Below are 19,284 nucleotides of genomic sequence, written 5' to 3' on the forward strand. Positions count from 1 at the left end.
GAGTACGAGGGTTAGACATCATATCAAACCCATACATGCCCAACTCTCATCCCTGATTGAATTATAGAGCAATCAAATGTCTATGAGAGTTTTATATATATATATATATAATATTTGTTTATTTTTTTCTGAACTGCTGATTATACTAATCAAATTTTACTTTTATAATTTAAGGATTAAGTATTATAGGATTAAATAAAAAATAAATCAAAATAAATAAAATTTATAGGTGCTCACGCAGCGCAAGTACGGCATATTAAAACTTTTTGATTTGTAGATTATATAATATTTTTAGAGGGGAGCTCAGAGTGTTTTAAGACAGAGGAATTAAGCTGATTACGATAAAGGGTCTAAAAACGGTTGTTAGGGCAATTGGCCAAAAGGGGTTTTAGACGGAACTAAATCCAAAGCTAAAGGGAAGGGGCTTGCGTTTTACTACGCTGTGCCCGCTCGCTATGCAGATCGCACGGAGGCGGTTCTTCCAGACTGTTCTCTCCTGCTGCTCTTCTCCACCCTTCTCCTCCGCCGGCATATCAACTCTCACTCGAAGACGTGATGGATTGAACCTTTCGCTGCATCGCGCCACCCTGGCTGTACCATGGGCGGCACTGCAGTCCCGAGGCGCTAAAATACTCGGCACCGATGTAATTCATACGCCCTCCATCTCTTTCTCTCTGATCCCTTTTCCTTTTTTTTTTCTTCCTAGAAAATTAATCAATGGATGAGTTTGGATTAGCAGGGGAACGCGTCTGATTCCAGATTATTATTGTTATTATTATTCATGATGGCATGCTATGCCATTTTACGTGAAAATAAAGGGAAGGCCTGATCTTCATGGCCTCGTTACAACTTTTTTTTTTTTGGATTCTGAATTATGATGGTAACATTAAGAGCATTCCGATTGGTCAATGGATGATTAATTCAAACAGAAGATAGTTTTTTGGTTCGATACGGTGTGAAACTGTTTCGAATTTTGCATTATTTTTTTTAATGAATTCTGGCAAACAACATCACCATCAAATTTGCATCTCCTATTTTTTATTTTTTTTTCTAAATGAATGAGCCATGTAAATTAGTTCACTGAAAATTTTAGCTTTTTGTTGGCAGAGTAATCTTTTGCACTTAGGGCACAATTTTCATGCTCATTCATATGGAAATACTTTTGAACCTTAGATCGTTTAAGACAACTGCTTGAATTTGTATTGCATTTTTTTCTTGTTGTTGCCTAAGTTTATATCTACCATGATCACATATCTCTAAAAGTTTTGACTTCTATGATTATGACTGGTACGATGCTGTCACTTTATTTTAAGTGCAATAAAATAAAACTACCTGAATCTGTGGTTTGGAGCTAATTAATATCAAGGAAGTTTTAGAATACTAGCATTGGAATGTATTTTCTTAACAATATGCCTGGAAAACTGTCGAAGGTTCTCAAGCCTTTTAATGGATTAGAAAGTTGTTAGTTATCTTTTATTCTCTCCTTTGTCAAATTTTACATCGTTTCTTCTTTAGCTTATTTAAGAGATTTTTTGTTGTTTTAGTACAACCAATTATAGTTTTAATGCCAAATTAAATCTGTCTAAATGTTTTGTCTGACTAATGCTACTTGTATGATGTGTCATCGCTATCATTTTCTCATCTAACTATACTGTCCCGGATTGGAGTTGACTATAGGAATATGTTTGATTCTATTGAGGGCTGTTGATAGTAGTATTCAAATCAATTAATTAGTTTTTTATTTTATTTCGCTAACTATAGTTTTCTTTTGCTTCCTTCGTCTCCTATACCTTCCACTCTAATTGACTTTACTAACCAGATCTATTGGTTGCCTTTGAACATATTGGTTGCCTTTGAACATATTGGTCGCCTTTGAACATGTCCATACCATTTCAACCTTTATTTTATTTTTATTTTATCATTTATTAGAGCTAGATCTAATTTTTCTCTGATATTATTGTCTCCCTTACACCTAATTGTTTGGACATGAAAATATCATTGCAACAACTTGCTGTATTTCTTTGTGTTTTTTCTCTTCTTATCTACCTTTTCTCATTTTGTCTCAATGTTCCACCTACATTCCTTAGTAATTCGCTACTTTAGTTTGGACTCTTAGTTTCATTGTTCACCAAGAAATCTTGGTTCCAGAATTCTAATATATTTTCACCTTTGCTGCCACTGAAACTATCTCCCCCTTATTTTGCCTGCCAATGCATCTGTAATTAATGAGGTGAACTTCTTTGAGGGCTTTTTATGAGAAGCATGTTTGAGGTGCCAATATTTTCTGCTTCTCAAAACGTTTCTTCTTTCTTTCATTTTTCTCATTGTGTGCTTTTAAGAATTTTTTTCTCCTGTTTAGTTAGTATTAGGGGGCATGGGGCAACTTATCTTAGTGGTTGTGTACCATGCTTGCTGTTGATTTTTATGGCTTCTTCCTCGCCTTCAATGTTTCAGCTATGGCTCCTTTCATACTAGTATTGCAGTTGCACCTTGGGTGATCAATTATATATTCTGCTTGAAATAACTTCCAATAGGAGACGTTTCAACCATCTATTTTGTATAAAGTCAAAACTGGGTGGAAAACTATAAGCCTTCTATTAAATCTTTTCCTTCACTAAATTGCTTGAAAAAAAACATTGATAGCATACTATTGTAGTTGTTTAATTTTAAAATTCAAGATAAACTGATAATTTTATATCTGATCCTCTCTTTGGTGAAGCAAGACAATTGAACTGGTTCATTTAATTACTTGGTTTTCTGAGGTATGAAAATTTATAAATTTAACCATAGTTTTGATTATCTTTTCTTAGTCTTTATGATTGTAAATGACATAGCTGTAGTTGGATGGATTTTTTTTTTATCAAATTATCTGTTTTATAAATATAATTATAATTTAAATATTTTAGGAAAATCTTTTTATTATCAAGGTGTTGCTCTGACATATTGTGATGTGGTGGTGTTCAGGTGAGGCCTGGAAAGATCGTGCAAAGAAAAGGTTTGCAGTTTGATCCACATCTTTTCTCAATTAGAAGTTTCTCGTTATCATCTTGCTAATCAGGAGGTTCTCATTTCCATACTTCACTGAAAAAGGTCGTATTTATCAGGTACCATTGGTAGCTAATCTGCTAGATATTTGATCTAGATGATGTTTTTATTTTGCTCTTTAATTTATATATACATCTTCTCTTATATTATTTTATAGGTACTAAAAGCACAACATACACAACATGGAAGAGGAGGAGCAACTATACAGGTATTGAAGTTGGGATTCTTTGTTAATTTTGGTCCTTTACAATAATGATTCATCTCTGCAGTAATTTCATGTTGTGCTCTGAATATTGTGTTTGATGGTGTTCCTTGGAATCACAATGAATTGACTCTTGGATGCTAGGCACCACTGACACTCATTTGCCTAGGAGAGTCATCAAATCACTTATCTCTCAGCATCTTTATGATTTTCAGATATTTGTTTGGCTTCCCAATTCCTTGTGGAGTACTTAGAAGCATTCTGCATTGAGCTGTTTTTTCGTTTCCACACATTGAACATTATTTCTAGTCTGTCCTAACATAATTATAAGACAATTAGATGGCCTTGGTACTCCTGACTGATATTCTGTACCTTGGTGGCTCTTTTTGAAGTATTGGATAAGTGGTTATATGGTAAATGGGTAGTAGCTATGGATGAGTGCTTTTGTGATCAATGAAATTGGTTGTAGTGGTTATCTAGTCAATGCTCTTGTTTATGGCATTTTGCACTAAGGAAGAGTAACATGATCGGTCAAATTTCCTTTAAAGAATTAGAATTTGGGATAAGTGAGTGACTAGTTCACAGTTAACACTTAACACAAATACAAGAAAAAACAGGACAATGAAGAACTTAAGATAGAAATTTGCAACGGACTTATCCACATGACTTCCTCCTTGCAATATTGTTCACACCCTTAAAGTTGTTACTTGACAGCTTGCATTTTCCCTGGAGCAATATCCCAAAGATAGAACCCACAACTTTAACAAGAAAAAATATGCAAGGGTTCAAGTATAACAACACCTATTAGCTTCAAGTGTTGGCCAAGTTGGGTATTGGAGGATGTATGTGCTTCGCAACACTTACATGAAGGTAGCAGATTCAAAATAAGGGCTTGTGCTTAGAGTTCTTCTACACAACCATTTTTCTAGGTTACGGAGAAAGAAGAAATATTTAGTAATTGTATTGGTATGATAAAAGGAGAGGAAGAGGAGGGTGGAGAGGGGTCGATGGCAGAAGATGGTGACCAGCGATGTCAGCGTGCCAAGGTGGCTTCATGTGTGTGTGATTGGGAGAGAGGGAAAAGAGGAGACTGAATATAACTCCTCAAAAAACTTCTTAACCTGTTTGAATTAGGGTATTCCCACTTAAAATTTAGTTCAGCCATAAATTAGCCAAAACAAATCCAAATTGACTCCAATTCAAACCTGTGTGATTCTAGTCACCATGCCTACCCGATAGATTCAATCCGAACGTAATTCGACTTCAACTTGATGCTCTAATTAAATTCATTTGTCCAGTTCAACTTATTTTATTGTTTTTTCTAAAAAAAAATCTATATTTTTTAAAGATGTGGAAAGATTTTAGACAAATTTTCGGTATTTAACACTGCTTGTCCTTGTCAAACACTTTTATATCACCTTTGCTACTTCTGGTGTCATTGTCTTGATTTCATTAACCTTCTTAGTGTCTTCCTAGATATTTACATTGGACAAAGATGTATTATGACGTTACAATGCTGAAACATCTGTTTTCCATTTTGAATGATGCTTAAGAAATTTGCACTTGAAGCTACTGTACAAGTAAATTTAAGTTAATGTGGTTTAGTTTTTACTGCACAACAACAACCAAGCCTTATCCCACTAGGTGGGGTCGGCTTGCACCATTTCAAATTTTTGTTACTTTAGGACTGATTGATACCGTGAATAGAAAATAGGAAATCAAGATATAACCTATCTGTTTTAAGAAATTAATATCAATATTGTGTTGATTCAAAGTTTAACCAATTTACACTTTCATCAGCTGTAGCTTGATCATCTTTGGCTCTGTTGACTTTCTGATTAATCCATAATTGTCACTGACTTATTTCCATTCTGATTTGAACCATCAATATTCTACAGGTGGAACTTCGAGATGTTGATACTGGGAACAAAGTAACAGAAAGATTTCGCACTGATGAGGCAATTGAGAGTATGCATTCAACGTTTCCTAAACAGTCAGCATATCAGTGTGGATGATTATTGATCTTTTGATTTAGTACTCTTATGCATCTTCTATGTGGTGCAACACATGCATCTTGCAACACAAGAAAAGAGATTGATTGTTCATATGTTTGTGGAATAGGAATTTAAAAAGAGAGCTTGTTTGTTTGATGGTTTTGTAGAGTAGGAATTTGAAATTTGGAGTAATGAAGTGTAGAAAGGTTATAGAAACTTAGACATCACACCTAAGGAATCCTAGGCATCACATTGTAGGGGAATTACATCAGACGATCTGCAAAAATTGTTAAAACTCACTTTGTATCTTGTATTCCAGCAATATAGCAACACATTGATGCTATTAGATGGACTCTTTAATATAGAAAACATTAAGGTCTCATAATGACTTTTAAAGACTCATAATTGACGGTTCAATTTCTCAAACATTGGAAATTAAAAAACATTGGAATGGTTGGTCTTTATCACTCACTCTTCGACTTTCAAACTTTAACAATTTTACAGTATTTCTAAATAAGGTCGTCATTTTTCAAAGTAGGCCAAATTAAAAATTAGGCTTTGGAATCTTTATTTCTGCGCTATAAAAAAAGGTTGTCCCCATCACTATGTTTACTTCAATAAGTCTTCTCCACAAGGATTGATCTACACATACTACTATTCATACTTTTTCTCTGAAAATGAGGAAAGGCTGATGGTATCGGCTGCAGTAAAATTTAGGATTTGGATGACTTAATGGTCTCCTTGATACCCGAATATAGAATATCAAGGAAAATATTTATTATCTTTTGCGAATGTCCAATATGAAGTTATGGATTGAAGTTGAATGTTGATCACCTTATGCCTTGCATAGTACTTTCAGAACTTGGGCATATGCAAAACTCTTTAAAGTTCATTTTCTTATCGTGCCTAATAATTATTGTCAAAGCAAGAAAGGCCATCATTGGTTGATTTTTATGGGGATTTTAACCAAATAAGTTTTGAAGTGCACCTGCTCTGTGTATAAGCCATTTAATACACTTAATGTCCATATATAGGATATCTACTAGTGGCAGGTAGTTCTAGATAAGTATGGATCTGTGTTGAAGATGGTATTATTTTCTAAGTCGAGAAGGCAATTTTAATTTATTGGTGAACTTGTCGCAGATTGTCACTACATAATAATTACTTATTATGTTGTTTAAATCTAAGTTATTATCATAAATGATTGATGTATCATATATTTATCTACTTCAATTAAATAATAATAATTAGATTGTAATAAAATTTTGGAATTTAAAATATTATAGATATTTAATATTGTCTGAAGCAGGTGAAATATGTCACAATTGAATTTTTGTAGCCATATCAGTACTGACAATATCTGCATATTATGAGCTTAGCAAAGTCATTTTTTGCTTTTATTGCTTATAGAAAGGGAATATTCATCTTACTGATAATTTGACAATGTTGCACAAAATTCTACATCCAGTATTAGTTTCTACACTTTTCATGTTGCACAGGTGTCTTTGTTGAGGAAAAGTCATTCACATACTTGTATCAAGAAGGCAATTTAGTAACGCTTATGGAGTGAGTCATTGTTGTTGTACATTTGTTTCAAGAATTATTATTTGTTAAAAATAATGAACCTGTATTTAAGTAGGCCGAGCACATTTGAGCAAGTGGAAGTGCAGAAAGAAATGTTTGGCAAAGCTGCTGCCTATCTTAAAGGTAATAAAAAAAATCATCAAAACAAACCAAATTAACATTGTCATGTCCTGCAAGTGCATTCTCTTTCTTACATTTTTCCGCCTATCTTCTTTTTCTTTATATAAAGGGAGTGTCTCCATCGTCTACTCCTAATTTATCTGAGCCTTCAGGAGCAAAAATTTCATGTATGTTTCCTATTCTAATTTAGTGTGACTGTACTCACCCATACAAAATTGGTAATCAGTTTTGCATGTTATATGCGATGCACATGTACAAATTCGGAATCAGAATATTGACCAAATGAGTGAAAAACCGTAAACGGAATCTTGGACCATAATCTTAAGCTGCATGTCCTAAGATATTATTATAATCACTTTTCCATTGATTTGCATATTCAAGGTCTAATGCCTCAATGCTTGCCAAAATTGCTGGTGTTCCTTCAGTATCTGCTCTTGGGCGTGAAACAAAAAATCTGTCTCTTGTGTGTGCAACAAGAATTAACATCATAACCTAATTGATCTGTCTAGTAATTGATAAAATTTCTATTAATGTATTATTAAACATATTTCCAGAAAGAAATTTTTGTGACTAAGCTCTATAGAAACTTCAATTGACAATAAAAAAATGTTGGAAATTAAAGAGGGCCAAGAATTACTTTCTTGAGCTCAATGAGGTGCATTTACTCTAGCAATTAATACCTAGTTGAAGAGAAACTTTCTTAAGGTAATTTAATCTTAGAACTTTAGAACTTCTAGATTGGCTAACAATAAAAAACATGGCAAAGACATATTCTATAAAGAAACTGAGATGGTTAACATTTTAAAGATGGATTGCAAACGATTGTTTTAACTGCTAATAGGTTTAAGGTACCATTATCCAAATGGCAATACTAGAAAAAGTCTTACTCTATTGTGTTTGGTGAACAAGGAGAGACTACTTATTCGATGTGGAGATGGAGTCATTTTATTTTATGACTTGGAGAATTTGTACAGTGAACGAATTTTGACTGACAATAATTATAACTTTTTGCACATTTGCCTCAAGACTCCCAGGTTTGGTCTCAGATTCTTTAATTGTGAAATTGAACAAACTTAGGTTGTTTTAACTTTTGATAGAGAAGAATTCATACAAAATTTCAGTTTAATTTGGCTTATAGCAATTGCATATCTAAGAGAACCAAACTAATAAAGTTTTTTATTATTAAATAATTCAATAATTTGTTATCTGAGTAATTTTTCCACAGATTTGGCCTATCTTCTTTTAGATATTGGTAGGAAAAAATTTCCTTTGAATTTACATATGTTTTATTTATATCAAATGAAGCTGAACTGATTGGTTTGATTTCAAACTCCAATTCGGTTTGGTTCCAAAGCCTTCTAATAAAATAATTGGTTTTTGACTTTATTCAATTTAGTTTGTTGATTGAACTGATTTAATCCTGGGTAAATGCTACCCATGAAACTTAAGCCTGTAAGAAAATTGGAAGATGATAATTTGTTATATTTTTAAAAGATTTTTCATTCCCATTATTCATCCATCAAAGTTCAATTGTATAACAGGGGTTTTTTAGCACAGATATCAATTATGCACAGCAACTGAGTTTGATTGTGTATGAGCTGTTCATTTTCAATATGACAGTGTTGCTTCTGCTGGGAGGGCTGTATATGCTTCTTAAAAAACGCACTGAAAAAAAAAATGTTATAAGAATAATGTTTGCAAGACATTCAAGTTTGGTTGCTAATCTATAACTTTTTATGACTGATATAACAGCATTCTCTTATCTTTCTGCTTAGAGAAAAAAAATCTAGATTTTGTGAGGGATTGATTTTTTTGCTTAATGATTATTTTCGTGGAACCGACCTCTATATTTGAAGAAAGAATCACCTGTTATTATTTCCTTATTAGTTTCTCTCTCGTAAGCACTTCATTTTGTTATTCATGCATTTTTTTTTCAATTTCTTCAGATGGTAAGTAAATTTGGTTCTCTTTAATTGCATGTACAATTTATTGGATCTATTTCTTTTTCTCATGTGCTTTTAAGCATATTAATGCATAATTTTTGATGTTGGTTATTTCTCTTCTCCAAACAAGCAGAAGACATGGAGGTGACACTGCAGTATTATGATAACAAATTAATGTCTGCATCAATTCCTCTTCGTGTAAAATGCAAAGTTGTTGAAGCACAGCCTAATGCTAAAGGGATAACAGCTTCTCCTCAGTAAGTTGTTCTTATATGCCATAAGCTTTTATTCCATCATCCTCAACTTGAATTTCTCTATTCAAAGTTCTTGTGTTTGTTTTTTAACTTTCAACATGTGTTTGCTATAGTTATATTCGAGCCACAAGTATGACTTTCTTTATTTGATTGAAAATTCATTATTTTTTATTATTTTTAATTATATTTATTTTGTTGTCATGCTAGGAATATTTGTGCGTTTTTACCTCTTTTATATTATCATTTTTGGGGTAATAGAAAAGAATTGCAAGCTCGGTTGACTAGGAAGGTGAAATTAATATAAAAGAGGATAAAAAAGGGTTGGACAAACAACCACAAGAAATACTAGAAAAAAAAGGTAGGAGCAAAGAAAGGGAGAATGAGAAAAGTCACTATGTTCATAAGAGTGAAGAAAGCCACTGCCAATAAACTAAAAATCATTAATCTTCGAAGGTGAGAATTTAGTGGAGCCATTGAAGTAACATATTACATCACTTCAAATAATGGTTGCTAATATGTGTTTAATTTTTCTTGTACATATCTCTAAGTACTAGGATAACAACATTGGCAAAACATTCCTAGTTGGGAGGGTATATAAATGTTAGTTGAAGGCTTAAAATTACTTTAAGTTGGTATTTTGATCTGGCTATAATTAAATGAAACTAATTGCCTCCAGCCATGGGCGGAGCTAACATGGGCACACTGGGTTGTGTACTTTGGGCAATGTCATTCCACTCCTTGATTCAAAGGAGGGTGGCCCCCATGGGTGTAGTGTAGTTGGTACTCGGGCGGCAGATTTGCCGCCTTGGGTTCCCTCCCATCTAGGAGGCCTCTGTACCGTGATTTACTATCTTGCCATGGGGCCGGTGACACTAGGCCGTTTGGAATGAGTGATATCACCTTTTGTTGGATTGATTCAAAGGAGGATGCCATTGATTTAAGGGTTGTTTAGGAGAATCTATCTTTCTGAATTGGTGAGAATTGAAGTAGAGCAGTATCAGGATTCAGATAAAGAGTGTTCTAATCCATTTCTACTTCAATAAAAAATCTATTCAATCATATGTGGAGTGTCAAAAGCTGTACGATGATGAAATCAAACTTGTGATGAAAAAGGTTTGGGATAATTGTGTCGAACCTGGTGATCTACCACATTTGCGAATCAAAAGTGTCGTATTTCTAAATACATGATAACCCTCAAAAATACGTGTAAGAAACATCCATTCATTGTTGCCGATATTGAGACATTACTAATAGGTGATGTGCATGTTCCATACACAGCTGGTTATTTAGTGGTGAAGCCAGGTGATGATCTCTCTTCTATCCCTCCTCATTCCTTAAATGTATATTTTTGTGAGGAAGAGATCCAATCCAATCCCAACTTTGGGGAAAGGAGTTCAAAAATGTTATATGACTTCATATCCAATTTAGGAAATTGCAGCGAAGGAGAATTCTGGTGTTTGAACTGTTTACTTCCATAACTTTACTAGGTTCGCTGGTATTCTTCTTTTGAGGAGCAGGACGAGAGAGATCTTTGAGGTGAGGGGCAGCCCAACGTTATCCGATCAAATATATATGGTAGAAGGCAGCCCCCTTTGTGGCAATGTAGCGAGATAGTGATCCAAGCACTCATATATTAACTAGTGTTAGGCCAACTTTGTGATTTCTGCTTCGTAGCTTGCGAATGGACCATTAAGAGGACTCACTGGGCCCATCCAAGGGCTTAATACATAAATGATCAGTTCCCAGTCTAGAGAAAATGTTTTATGTAATGAGAATTGTGAAAGACATTGGTGATGATTGGATGAATGATAGTTTTATTGTTTATGTAGAAAAAATATATTTCTAAGAGTTGATAATGGAATTATTGTACAAAGGTTTCAAAATATGAAGACTGGAAAACAACAGTTGTAAGATAATTATTTTGTGATGCTAAAATTTGTTTGCGCCTGCACTGAACCAAGATCCTATCTCTGCCCCTGCCTCCAGCCCTTGAAGCACACTGCTACATTTTAGCAAAGAATTCTATGATGCAATATAATGTAAGTTTGATGGAGAAACAGAATATAAATGTTGGCCAAGCGCTTAAACATTACTTTTAAGTTGGGGTGTTGATCTAGCTTGAGTTACGTGAAACTAATTGCCTTAAGGTTCTCTGTTTCATATTAGTAAAGTAGGCTAAGATTACTATATATATATATATATCATTCTTACTTATCTTATGTTGCTTCTCTAAATTCATGTGCTGCCTTTGATTTTATTCCCTTTATTGTAAGTTGTTGAAGGGGAGCCTTGGCGCAATGGTAAAGTTGCTGCCATGTGATCTGAAGGTCACGGGTTCGAGTCGCAGAAACAACCTATTGCAATACAGGTTAAGGCTATGCACAATAGATCCAATGTAGTCTGATTCTTCCTCGGGACCTGAACTTTGTGCACCAGGCTGCTTTTTTTTATTGCAAGTTGTTCTTGACCTTTTATGGCTTGCCATCATTTTGAGGTTTTAACATGACAACTCTTATTCGTTGAAATGCTCCATGCTCTCTGTGACATACAGTCCAATCAACTTCATCTTCCCTCCTGCTATTTGATGACAGTTCTTTATCTATTTGTTTTCTTTTAAATAATTAGAACATGCCTTTGTATTTGATTAATGATGTATATTGGTCCTTGGTCTCCTAACTTTCTCTTTGATTGTTAAACAATGAATTATGCTTGCTTCTATAAAACAGCCTGACCTGAATCATATTCATATTTCTTAACCTTTTCTTGCTTTGGCTGCACAAAACTATTTGATTAACTAGTGCTGCATGAATATGTGATGGAGAATTTGAAGCAATTTCAAGTTTATTTGAAATTTGAGCTCAAAGTTTAAGGCTTAGATCATAAATCTTTTGGTCCATAACTTTGTGCACACCTCTTCTAGTTTTTGTTTTGTAGTTTACTATGTGGTAGGTTCCAAATTCAACCTTAATGAAATCATAGCACTCTTAGTCCAAAATTTTGTCCTAACAAGTTTAGTAACATACTTCTGTGGATCACATCCTAACGAAATTCACATACACTGAACAATGTTATATACAAGCATTATATTTGCACTTTGTTATACATTTTCACTAACCACTACTTGTTATGCTCTTCTCTGTTTACTGTATGCTTCTCTTATCTCTAGCCTATTTTTCCAAAGGATTTATTTTAGGCAAAAGTTTTATTTCGCCTCATGGACTCAATATTATCACTTTGTCCACAAGAGGTTTCTGTTGTTTTGCCTAATACCTCATACCTCTTAGGGCGTGTTTCATATGAGGAAGTTAAACCAAAAGATTCAAAAAGAAAAATCTTTTTCAAATCTATATTTGATTTATGTTTTTTTATCTTTGATAAAGAAATAGGAAGAACAAAAAAGACTTAGTTAGCACCAACGATAAAACAAGATAAACTTTATTTAAATATGTAATAATGATATTGTAAAGGATAGAATTCAATGATGTAGGAGGATCCATATAGCCAACCCATCTAGTAGAAGGCTTGGATGCTATTGTTGTATCTTTGACAAATAAAGTTTTGTTGCTTCTTGCTTTCCTTCCATCAACGAAAATGACTGGATGGAAAATATTTCACAATCATGTTTTTTCTGTAAGGTTTTTTTGTTGCCCTCTTTCTTTCTCTAGGTGTGCTCTCCTTTACAGGAAACAAAGTTTAAGAGTTCAATGTTATACTGCACCCGCACCCAACACTTCACAAATCCTAGTCCCTTTAGCCCTGTACCTTACAAAGCCTGGTTAGGGTGTGGATTAAACTAAGATTTGTAAATTCTAGGGTCATTTTGACAATATTGAAACTGCAGGAGCCATTTGGACAGAAATAATAAAACTTGAGGCATTGACTATTGAAATTCTAGGGCAATCAGTGTCTCCTTACTTTTAACATATTTACTTTCTGTATGTCTGACAAGTTCCTAAATTGCTTTTAAATGCAGGTACAAAAGGGTTGTAATAGATAATGGCATTACAGTGCTTGTAAGTTTGTTATTTTACTTGAAGAGTTTATGTACCTCTATCATGTTCTTGATTCTCTTATAGCTCTCATGCATCTTTGATATGCAATTCTTAATTATTATTATATTTAAGATGTATCGGATTATAGAAGATATATTACAAGACTTAGGTTGTTTTATAGGTAAAAGTGAAAAGGAACGATGTTTTTTCTTTGGATGAGTACAATTTAACTTCGCAAATTTCTATGAATGTAGTTGACATGTTTAACTTACAACTAGTCCCCTCGGGGTGGTGCGGTAGTTGAAACATAGGGTGTTGCAACATGAGATTTTGGGGTCAAAACGTCCGAACATGCCTTCCCCTATGCCTAGGCCACGTGCACTAATGGCTAGTAGCCACCCATGATTTATCTCCTCTGTGTTGGCCTAGTGACGGGTTGGCGGGTGCGTTGGGGGTGAGCAAATCGCCTTTAGCCACATGTTTAACTGACAACTAGATATTCTTTAACAACCTAATGATTATGATGCAGGTACAAGAATGTTCTATGGAGTAAAGCACTTGTGAATTTGTAGATCACTGGATACTAGTTGCTGAATTCTAGATTAAAATATTGAACAAAGGACAGCTTATTTTGAAACAAATTAACATTAAAACCAATGTTAAGTCATTGTCATAGCATCTGAACCATCAATCCTTGTGATTGAGCTACTGTCAATTTGTACTTTCCTATTTAAAATTTCGAAGGACCAAGGAAGCAGCAGTGGACTGCCACCAAAACTCCAAAATGATCACCTCAATTCTTACTAGTAATGCACCAGGAAGTTTTGCACTTTTTGCTATCAAAGGCACTAGGCTAAGCACCTAGGTTCTGAAACTCAACAATCAACTTGAGCTTTCCATCATTTGATATGATATATTTTTATTGCATCACCATAATTGTAAACATCTTAATTATATCCACCAATGTTACTCTGATTTGTGCTCAAGTATCTAACATGAATATGGATATAGATGTGAAGTATGTGATTTATGAAATCTGGGAACATGAAATTTTTGATGTGGATATAGGGACTAAATAAACGTTATCTAACAGGTGTATTATTACCTACTGAAAGATAATACATCATCTCTATTCCCACTACCAAAAAAAAACATTTAAGGTAGAGAAAGTTGCCTCTTCCTCTTCCTTCTTTCCTTTTCCCTCTTCTTATTATCCAACCCATAACTTTTTCCCTCTTCCATATTCTCTACCCTATCTTTTCGTACTATTGTAGTTTGAACTCATGAACTTATAACAATAACAGCAACCAAACCTTATCCCATTAGGTGGGGTTAGTTTTATGGATCCTTTTATGTCATGGAGTTCTATCTCCTACTATATCATCATCTATACTTAAATAAATTTTATCTTGTTTTATTGTTGCTAACCAAGTCTTTTTTGGTTTTCCTCTTCCTTGTTTGATATGCGTGTTTGTCATACTTTCACATCACCTAATTTGAGCATTTATTGGTCGTCTAAGTACATGCCCGTACCATCTTAAACATCTTAAACGTTTCTCTTGGAGTTTTCCCTCAATAGATGCAACTCCGATTTTCTCTCTAATGCTCTCATTTTTTATTCTGTTCATCTTCGTATGTCCACACATCCATCTTAACATCGTCTTCTCTGCAACTCTCATCTTCTGCTCATGTGGTCGAGTCATAGCCCAACATTAAACTCCATATAACATAGTAGGTCTAATTGTCATTTTATATAATTTTCCTTTAAGTTTTAGAGATACGCTCTCTTCATTTTCAACCATCCTACTTGTATTCTATGTAAGACATCTCTCTCAATCTCTCCATCGTTTTGCAAAAATAATCCTAAATATTTAAACTCTCAGTTTCAGGCAACTCGTCATCTCTTATTTTAATAATTGTCTCGTTACGTTTAATATTGCTAAACTTAAATTTCATATATTTTGTCTTTATTCTACTAAATCTAAAATTTTTCCCTTCTAGCGTTTCCTGCCAAGATTCTAGTTTAGCATTTACTCCTTCACATGTTTCATCTATCAAAATAATATCATCTACAAACAACATGCACCACAGTCTTGAATGTGTGCAGTGAGTTCATCTGTAATTAGTGGCGCTAGCCTCTCCTTCTGGTTCTCTCCAATGATAGACTAGCAGAAGATTTGGAAAATTGTGTTGTGTTTCAAGGTTCAAAATCTCGAGCCAGAGCTTCTGTCTTTAGTTGGAACGATACTATTTCGGTATCGTGCCGACATTTCGATGCATAATATTGGTGATAGATTAGAGGCCGAAAGACGAAAGAAATGAAGCATAAGAATGAGATCATTTTCTGTGTCAAGTGGTATTGAGTTTTGGTAATTTGTCGGAACAATACGTTTCGACCGTTTTGCCTGAAACAGTTCTAGATTTAAAACCATGGTGTGTTGTTATTCTCAACGCTACAGGGTAATTCCCCTCCTCTGCTTCTGCCTCTGCCTCTGCCTCTTTTCTTCCTAGTTTATTCTCCTTTTCTCAGCATGTCAAAGTAAATAGAGTTTGGCTCGCTGGACTTGTATTTCAGGCTTGTACGCTTGTCTTGTTACGTCAACATGTACAGATAGAGTTGGAATGCTGAGTCCGATTAACAGAAGTATACACCATTAATTTAGGACATTACTTCATTTTATTATTGCATTTTCTTTGCAAATGTTTTTTTTAGTTGACACTTGACACCTAGTATCCAATTCTTTGAACCGACTAATTCTGGGTGTGACTGGCCTTAGTCTCACAGAAGTTTTCCACCGGTCATCAGATAAATCGGGAAGTGCTCACGGAGGCTTATTCGGCCAGCATTCTTAGGTCTGCTTTTCACTAGAGGAAAAATAAATTCATTGCAAATGTTGAAGTAAAACTTAAACATTGATATATCTTAGCTCACCGCTTGACTGCCAAATCACCTATTAAAATCCGTCAGCCCAAAAAATTATTGATGAAAAACAATTTAATTGTAGACTATTTAATTATTTATGACCCATAGAGTTTAACATTTATTACCGGAACCATTTTTAGCTCTCAGTTAGAATTTAGAGATATCATGTGAGTATGTTATTCTTTAATGTTTTCCTTCTTAAGACATGGCAAATAACATTTGGGATTTAAAATGAGGACCATATCAGGTTCATTCTTGGCACTATTAATTGCTATCTATAAGACGTCTGTTACACTGAAACATTTTCAATTGCTTGATTGCATCACTTCTCTATTCTCTCTTATGATTGATGGCCATTTTCTACGGCTGACGTTTAGTTGCTTTATAATTCTCTTATATTTTTCACTCAGCAACAAATCTATTTACTTTCTAGCGTAGTAACATTGGTCTTCTATTGTAATTCTTAGGCACCTCCCTTCGTTGACATTGGCGAAGAGATCATGGTCAATACCACTGATGACTCATACATTACCAGGTTAGTTAAATTCTTTCTTTGTATATAATTCAGAATTGCAAGTCATGTCCATATACTTTTTCCTTGTTAACGAGACACTTTTACTGGCCATGCAATTGAAAGCATATGTCTGCGAGCTTCCGTTTTAATAATACCTCTCTAAAGTCACTGTTAGGATGCCTAATTTTACATCTTTCCTACCTGAAAGCATTCTAGTTGTATTGTAACTCTTTTGATCTTATTGCCAGGGCATAAGAGTCGAATCTCCAGGTGGAACTCTACACCTGAGCCTTTTTGTTTAGTATTGTAACACTGGCTACCGCAAATATCTTAATTATTTTCCATTAGACGAGTTTATTATTTTTCCTTTTAGAGTTCCATGTAATTTGACAAACAAAGTGTCGATATTGCTGATTAAAAACGCTTCAATAAATAATGTAATCTGCCCATTACTCCACATCATTATGGAGTTTTATGAGCTATACCCAAAGGGGTGCCTTTTAGTCCACCTTCAAAGGGAAAATGTACTTTAAATTCTTGCAATCAGTTTTATTTGAAACTTGAAAGTAATACAGATTTTTTTTTTTTTTTTAAAATGATCGGTAAAATGTGTAGATGATGAGTATAATATACAATGTTGGTCAAGGACTATTCATGTCTTCGAAGGACCATATTATGAAAGCATGACTTAGCTGCATGTAACTCTTTCACACTGTGCCTGCCCATGCTTTTCTTGGACTGACACTCCTGAAGAAGTCATATATCTTCTTTGTCTTGCCTGTTTGTCCAAACACTACTGTCCGGCTACCAGCTGAGGTTGGGATGGCATCCCTGATCTACAGGTTGTGTTTTATCAGTGATGAGTCTGTATGCTTATCATGCCTATAAATCCACCTGCCTTAGGTATGCATAATGAATTCGTCTAATTCATAAAGTATCCTACTTTTCTTGGATTTTCCATATTACATTGGCTAATAAGACAATCCTGAAAAATAAAAATCAGGTCTCAGAATAGGCTGATGTAATAGTCATGCTATATACTCCATGTAGATGCCCAAGAGATAAGTGGATAAGGGATCACCTTACTTGAATCCTCCACCACCACTAAAATATTCATAAATATCTTCATTAATTATTAGGGAGAAAGAAGTAGCGGTGATGCAACTCCTTATCCATGTAATGAATGTTCTAGGGAATCGCAAGTCACTTATGACATCAAAAAGAAAGTCCAAGATTCTTGATCTTTGTAACAAGTGTTGTTGCTCGAATTTATATCATTGTTTTTCTTGAATCCTACCATGATAAGGTACACAAAGGATGTAAATTTTATTCTCGTCCACTGCGTTTGCAATAATATTTTTTGTTCTCTTATTTTTTACTCATCCACAAATCAAACCCGAAACATTAATCTGGGCATGTTCTTTCCTTCTAACTTGGACTCTGACATGGAGAAGAATGAGGAAGGCCAAACTCATCGCCATGGTTAATCTGGAGCTCCTCTCGTTCTCTCTGCTGCTGCTCGTCGCCGTGCTATTATTATTACCTTCAAACGAAAAGCTTTTCTCAATTCTCAGTAATGAACTTGTTGAGTTATTAATGACCTATATATTTTAACAATAAATGTATTATAATTAATTAATTAATTAATTACCTAAGGCACCGGCAGCAGAGTCTGCATCTGGATGATCCTTTGCATATTGTTCGAAAATTTGAGCATCCGTCGAATTAGGCGCTAGGTTTAGTAATCCTGCAGTTAATTAAACAAAACAAATTAGTTTAATTATACTTTCATAAATTACTTTTTGGTATTTTCTTTATAAAATAAAAAATTAAAAAAAAAAAAAAAACTCACTGGGGCAGTCGGAGACGTTGGACTGCACGCTGCACTTGGACGGCAGGCCGAGCGCAAGGGAGGCGTTGATCGTCAGGCCGAGCTGCGGTTCGTTGCGGTCCCTGACGATCATGCAGAGGCACTTGATGCTGTTCGCTGCCACCACCTGCTTCAGCCCGGAGCAGCAGTTCGGCGTCGGCGCCGCCGCCTTACCCTGCACGTACTGTAGGCACGTCTGCACCGCCGGCAGCTGGCTCGAGCACTCCTCCCGGTCGCTCGCGAAGTCAGACCGGGCCGGCGGCGGCTCCACCACCCCCAGGAGCAGCACGACAACCAGCATCCAGTACTTGTAATTCGAGCTAAGGCTTAACGGAGCCATGTTTGATCAAAGATACATGTAAGAGACTTAGAGGGGAGGCGCAGGAGCCGGAGAGGACTGGTGAGCGGAAGGCATATTTGTATGTATATATATATATAATATATAAAAGAATTTATTTTCTTTGGTCTTTTTCATTGTTAATGCATGAAAGCTTTGGGCAACTAACACTTCAACAAAGTGGTTGCATTTAAGAGGGTTAAAAGGAAGGACTGTCGCTGGTGATAGACAGAAGTGAAAAAAAAATTTATCAAATGCCTTGTAACTGATAGACGAGCGACGGCTCTAAATCCAGAGTGTGAAGTAATTACAGTATTTTTCATAATTGAACGATGGCTTTAAGCCTAGGTCGATAATTGATAGTCGAGCGACGGCTCTAAATCCAAGACAACAGTGGTAGTTGAGCAGTGACTCTGTCACCGAAGATATTGTTTGTCTAGTCAGTCGGACTTACAGTCTCTATCGACTAGACTTGAGGGGAAAACTTGTGATACGACGATAAAGGG

The 19,284-nt window shown here is 34.9% G+C and overlaps 2 protein-coding genes across 3 annotated transcripts; one reads left to right on the plus strand and one right to left on the minus strand.

The window, feature by feature from the left end:
• Positions 1-310: 310 nt before the first annotated feature.
• Positions 311-17,105, plus strand: LOC121995679 (elongation factor P-like). Of its 2 annotated transcripts, none has more exons than XM_042549418.1 (11): positions 311-644; positions 2,965-2,995; positions 3,091-3,104; positions 3,203-3,253; positions 5,146-5,215; positions 6,741-6,807; positions 6,878-6,948; positions 9,022-9,145; positions 13,116-13,155; positions 16,525-16,592; positions 16,820-17,105. In XM_042549418.1, exons 1-11 carry the CDS (start codon positions 456-458, stop codon positions 16,824-16,826), a joined length of 732 nt encoding a protein of 243 aa, XP_042405352.1. In that variant the 5' UTR covers positions 311-455; the 3' UTR covers positions 16,827-17,105. The 2 variants fall into 2 exon arrangements, with proteins under 2 accessions (XP_042405352.1, XP_042405353.1); XM_042549419.1 differs by having other exon boundaries at positions 315-644; positions 6,881-6,948.
• A 578-nt stretch (positions 17,106-17,683) lies between these two features.
• LOC121993681 (non-specific lipid transfer protein GPI-anchored 13-like) lies at positions 17,684-18,859 on the minus strand. The gene is made up of 3 exons (XM_042548033.1): positions 18,424-18,859; positions 18,223-18,318; positions 17,684-18,114 (listed from the first exon to the last, which is right to left on the minus strand). The coding sequence occupies exons 1-3, from the start codon at positions 18,779-18,781 to the stop codon at positions 17,951-17,953; spliced, it is 618 nt and encodes a 205-aa protein (XP_042403967.1). The 5' UTR covers positions 18,782-18,859; the 3' UTR covers positions 17,684-17,950.
• Positions 18,860-19,284: the final 425 nt, after the last annotated feature.

The sequence above is a fragment of the Zingiber officinale genome, chromosome 6A (genome assembly GCF_018446385.1).
Source record: "Zingiber officinale cultivar Zhangliang chromosome 6A, Zo_v1.1, whole genome shotgun sequence".
Taxonomy (NCBI): Eukaryota; Viridiplantae; Streptophyta; class Magnoliopsida; order Zingiberales; family Zingiberaceae; genus Zingiber; species Zingiber officinale.